The sequence below is a fragment of the Leptonychotes weddellii genome, chromosome 8, assembly GCF_054177405.1.
Source record: "Leptonychotes weddellii isolate Sample4059 chromosome 8, ASM5417740v2, whole genome shotgun sequence".
In the NCBI taxonomy this organism is placed as follows: Eukaryota; Metazoa; Chordata; class Mammalia; order Carnivora; family Phocidae; genus Leptonychotes; species Leptonychotes weddellii.
The window spans coordinates 92,437,737-92,443,736 of NC_138376.1; the positions used below are offsets into that span (position 1 = coordinate 92,437,737).

The 6,000-nt window shown below is 37.7% G+C and overlaps 1 protein-coding gene across 4 annotated transcripts in view; it reads right to left on the bottom strand.

The window, feature by feature from the left end:
• The window catches only part of TBC1D32 (TBC1 domain family member 32), a 165,866-nt gene that overhangs the window by 100,422 nt on the left and 59,444 nt on the right, over nucleotides 1-6,000 (bottom strand). For all 4 annotated transcript variants that reach the window (XM_081828885.1, XM_081828887.1, XM_081828886.1 and 1 more), the window contains one exon: nucleotides 762-850. In XM_081828885.1, coding sequence (XP_081685011.1) covers nucleotides 762-850 — 89 coding nt within the window. The remainder of the gene's footprint in view (nucleotides 1-761; nucleotides 851-6,000) is intronic.

Here is a 6,000-nt window from a genome sequence, read left to right on the forward strand (position 1 = left end):
TCAAAGAACTATAATAGCTACAATTTTTCTACCTTCTTTGAACTAAAAGTCCAAAAATGAAACTCAGCTATTAATGGTAAAAAAAGTTTGAGTATAAGATCTACAATATATACTACCATCAGAGATTCTAATTTTAGAAAAGTGATTGCTTTATTTCTTAGGTAGAGCATTCTCACTGACCCCCTCCCTGTTGGCTGAAAAAGTTACTTTGCTAGTAGAAAGGGGAAAAAAAAAGAATCACAAACCTATTCAGCTGTTTTTAAAAGTGGTAATTTATAGGTAGGAAAACAAATTATAGGTCTATATATGACCAAAAAGGTTTAAACCTTGGGAAAACTGAGATTAAGGAGTAATGGTTAACATCGAGGAGCAAAATCTGAGCCTCAAGATAAATCATGCTTTTTCAGGCCTCTTTCAAGTCTCTATTATGGAAGGAGTCCCATCAAATACCAACCCAGGGAAACCCCAGTTGACTCCCAAGTAAACTGAAGAGTATGCAAAATGCCTCTTTTTAAAGAGGCATTTGTAATGTAAATCAAACAAAAGTGGAAGACATTGTACTAATACAGAACCTAAATGTAGACAAAAGCCATTATATAAAAACCTAATAGCTATATTTATTTTGTCTAAAGTTACAACTTACCTTTAAACATGCTTTAAAAATTTGCTCATTTTCAATACTTTTTGAAAGTATATAGAACATATGCTTAATTGTTTCTGCAAGATAGAAAATGTACCTCAGGTAAAATTTAGCACCTTACCTTAGACCAAAGATGTGTGATTGTTCATAGTTGAATAAAGAACGAATCTTAGCTTCTGAATTCAAAATTGTAAGTCTATCTATAATATCCTGAAAAAGAAAGAGTTGGAATGAGACCATTTAAAGAAAAATCAACTCAACAAAGATTTATTTAGATTTATGGTTCTCAAACTTGGCTTTACATTTGATCATCTAGAGAGAGGTTAAAAAAAAAAAAAAGAGATGCCCAAGTCTCACCCTTAGAGATTCTGAATTAATTGGTCTAGGTGTGTCTGGGTATTAAGATTTGTCAAAGTTCCTGAAATGAGTCATCTCATGTTTAGCCAAAGTGGAGAATCACTAATTTCTACCCCATTCTGGTACTGCATGAGCAACTTATCTACAAATGTAAAGCATGAACAGTGGATTTAAATAGTTTTATCTAGTAGCTGAGATTTTGTTGATAGTCTCTGCTCATGTAAATCAGTGGTTTCCAACCCTGGTTGAAAATTGGAATTACCTAGAGCTTTAAAAAAAATTATATATACATATAAATATATGAATAATGCCCAGGCTCTACCTCAGACCAATTAAGTCACTATCCTTGGGGGTCAGATTCTGACATTAATACCCTTTTAAAAGACTTCCAAGCTGTTGCAATGTGTAGCCAGGCTTAAAAGTCATGATGCAAGTGTAGAGAGAACCTGATGACCCAGGTGCCACCAGCCATCCCAAGCCCTGACCATGTAAGCCAACTATGCAATTTTGAGCACTCTCTAAAAGTATTTTTTTATAATGCCCTGCTTTGTGTATTTCTTTGGGTTTAGGCCTAAGAAATTTATTCACAGATGAATACTTGTCTCTCTCACTGTTCATTTTCCTAACCAAGAAACTTGCTACCCTCCAGTGAGTTCAAATTGAAGACTTCTGTGACCTATGATAGGTCAAAATGAAGGTTTTGCTAGGGAGTAAAGTCATGTAATATTTACAGAGGTCTATGTGGATGATAGTACAAATGTCATATGATCAAATAAATAAGAAGCATGGAAATGACTTTGCAAGGTTGAGGAAATAATGAATCTTTTAAAATTTGAAAAACACAAATCGAAACATAGTAAAAACTGGATTTTGTGTCAACTTGTATAGTAAAAGTTTATACCTAACACCTAGGAATGCATTTATTATCATTCTACAGATATCTTGTAAAAATGTGTAAGTACTAACACAAAAGTTTATAATCAGCAAATATTAAATAAACTGCCTAACATGAAGAATAAAACGATTGCTATCTTAAAATCTGTCATTTTGTCTGCTTCTTAGCTGGGCACTCCTTGTTGCAAACATTATGATAGAACATGAACTAAGTAATTCATTCTATTGCCAGCTTCACATTCAGATTCTCAATAATTTACCCACTCTCTTCTTTTTCCTAATTTCTCCTCTGACAGTCCTGATTAAAAACAGTGACAGAGCCATGGAGCTCTGCTTGACTTGTCCAGCACGTGGATACTATTCAGTAGTCTTTGCAGTACATATATGGAGAAACTTGTTTGCCAAGTGTTGCTTCAAAGAGGTATTTTTACTGCTTAAAATAATTTAAGAAATGATCACTGTTTTATCATAATCTTCACAGATTCATCTAGAATTATGTATCACTGGCCTTCTCTTATCTGAGAGAAGAGAATCTGCCAATCAGTTCTATGCATAGTAGCTTCTGGAAGGATTACTACAGATTTCTCTTCATTAGTAGGATACTAGTATAGTTGACTGAAATTTGTCCATCTATCTGAATACTAAGCTCAGACCTTGACAGCCAGTGACACTTTGGGACTCTATAAAGTTCTAGTTCCATACCTAAGTCCTGGATATATTAAGAATAAAAGAGAGAATGTATTACCAGCAAGCTAATGGAAGAGTAGATTGCAGTGATCTATCAATGATAATGCATTTTCAGAGAACAAATGTTACGGTAAATAATTTGTTCTTTAAAGAGGATTACACTGATGGATCACCACGTAGGGAAGAAAACGAAACTCCTGGGAAGCCTGCCTTACGGAGAACTTCAGTTTCTAAGCACTGCAACATGTGTCAATAAGGCAATCACTTTTCTAAATGAAGCAGCATCTTCCTTACAATGAGCTAGTGGCAAGTAAGGGACTCAAACAAACAAAAACAAAAACAAGTCTGAAATTCTTTCAAAGGATACTGTCCAGCTGGAAAATACATTCAATGATCTAGTAGGCCAGAATGAGACCAAAACTCGGAAAACAAAGGAATATCCATTCACATAAATACATACATGCCTGAGGGCCTGCTGTAAAAGGAGAGGGAGAGATCAGTTATAATGCCAATACTCCTGCACCTGCACCACTAGGAGTGGCTTGTGACTGGTTAGCCCATGAGCATCCCCAAACAAAAGTCAACCTTCAACGTTCTTCCTTGGGATTTTTCAAGCGGGAGGGGTCTTAATCCATTCTGGCTGCTGTAACAAGAGTACCATAGACTGGGGTGACTTATAAACAACAGAAATTCTATTTCTTACAGTTCTGGATATTGAGAAGTCCAAAATCAAGGCACCAGAAGATTTTGTGTCTGGCAAGGACCCACTTTCTAGTTTATAGATAGTCATCTTTTCACTATGCCTTCACATGACAGAAGGGGTCAGGGATTTCTCTAGAGTCTATTTTTTTTTCAATCAGCCATAATTGCAGCACCTCGGATAAACCTCATTGGCTATGATACTGCCACTGTGCAAAACCGGAGTCTTTTTTTTTTTTTTTTTAAAGATACTACTCACTCCCTGAAGGCCCACCTCCAAATATCACATTGGGGATTAGGTTTCAACATATGAATTTGGGGGGTACACGTTCAGTCTACAGGAGGGAAGTAGAGGGAAAGGCCACTGTCCTATTTGGTGGCATAGTGAGTTAAATTGTGACCCCCCCAACAAAAGATATGTCCACATTCTAATCTCCAGAACCTATGATTGTTACCCTATTTGGAAAAAGAGTGTTTGAAGAGGTAATTAAGAATTCTGAGATAAGATCATTCTGGATTAACCCAAATAGGCCCTAAGACTGTGACAAGTGTCCTTAGAAGAGAAAGACAAGGGGAGATTTAAGACAGATGAGGGAGAGAGCCTTGTGAAGATGGAGGGCAGAAACTGGAGTTATGTAGCAACAAGACATGAAATGCCTGGAACAACCAGAAGCTGGAGGAGGCAAGGAAGAATTCTCCCCTGGAGTCTTTGGACGGAATGTGGCCCTATTAACACCTTTATTTTATTTTATTTATTTATTTTTTAATTTATTTGCTTGACAGAGAGAGAGACAGCAAGAGAGGGAACACAAGCAGGGGGAGTGGGAGGGGGGGAAGCAGACTTCCTGCCGAGCAGGGAGCCCGATGCGGGGCTCGATCCCAGGACCCCGGGATCATGACCTGAGCCAAAGGCAGACGCTTAACGACTGAGCCACCCAGGCGCCCCAACACCTTGATTTTAGACATCTGTCCTCCAGAACTGTAAGAGAATAAATTTCTGTTGTTGTCAGCTACCCAGTTTGTGGTCATTTGTTATGGTAGCCATAGGAAACAAAGACAAGGGGAAATGGTGAAGATGTCAGTATAGAGTAACAGGTAGTCCTACGTACTCTCCTATAGAGAACACCATCTCAAGAAGAAAACACTAATGATAATTATACCAGACAATTCTATAGCATTTATTACCTGCCAAGCAGTGACTTAAACTTTTATATTTCACTTAATTCTCACAACAACCCTGGGATAGGAACGTTATTGCTCTCTTTTAACAGAAAATTAAAGTTTACCTTTTCTGAGGTCATATAGTTTGTAAAAGGCAGAACTGAGAATCTAATCCAGGCAGTCTGGCTTCAGAATACAAACTCTTAACCACTACACTATGTATAGCTTTCAATAAAGCCAAGATAGAGAGTAGTAACAGGACAAGATGACACAGAGAGACGGACAGATATGAGCCTGACTACATTTGAAGTTCTATTTCTACTTGTCCTTGTTTTTTGTTTTGTTCTTTGCTCTTGTGGCATAACGAAGTCCACAAATATTTTATTTAGCATATACTGCACATCTACTGTGTGCCAGGCATTATGCTAAATACTGCAAACATATTCTCAGGGTTGACAAAGAGCTTAAAGATTATGTACTACAACCATCCAATAGGTTCTTGGATATGATCTACAGTATCTCCACCAAAAAGAACTCAGGATAAGGAACTCACAGAATCCTAAGGCAGCCTATCCCACTTTTAGTCAGCTCTGACAATTAGCAAGTTCACCCTTAGGTTAAATAATTGTTTATACTCCTTGGTTATGCAAAGAGAACTATAATCAGCTATCACCTCTTGTTAAGAACATGGAATACTCCTGTCACTGGTATTGGCATCCAAGTTTCTCAGTTATCTCCCACACCGTTACTCCACACAAGCTGCAGATGTTTATTAGAGCCAACAAATTTTTTTTTAAGATTTTATTTATTTATTTTAATTTTATTTTACTTTATTATGTTATGTTAGTCACCATACAGTACATCATTAGTTTTTGATGTGGTGTTCCATGATTCATTGTTTTCGTATAAAAACCCAGTGCTCCAAGCAGTACGTGCCCTCCTTAATACCCATCACCAAGCTAACCCATCCCACCCCCCCGAAACCCTCAGTTTGTTTCTTGGAGCCCACAGTCTCTCATGGTCATCTCCCCCTCAGATTTCCCCTCCTTCATTTTCCCTTTCTCCTAATGTCCTCCATACTATTCCTTACATCCCACAAATAGGTGAAACCATATGATAATTGACTTTCTCTGCTTGACTTATTTCACTTAGCATAATCTCCTCCAGTCCCATCCACGTTGATGTAAAAGTTGGGTATTCATCCTTTCTGATGGCTGAGTAATATTCCATTGTATATATGGACCACGTCTTCTTTATCCATTCATCTGTTGAAGGGCATCTCGGCTCTTTTCACAGTTTGGCTATTGGGGACACTGCTGCTATGAACATTGGGGTGCATATGGCCCTTCTTTTCACTACATCTGTGTCTTTGGGGTAAATACTCAGGAGTGCAATTGCTGGGTCATAGGGTAGCTCTATTTTTAATTTTTTGAGGCACCTCCACACTGTTTTCCAAAGTGGCTGTTCCAACTTGCATTCCCACCAACAGTGTAAGAGGGTTCCCCTTTCTCCACAATCTCTCCAACATTTATTGTTTCTTGCCTTATCAATTTTTGCCATTC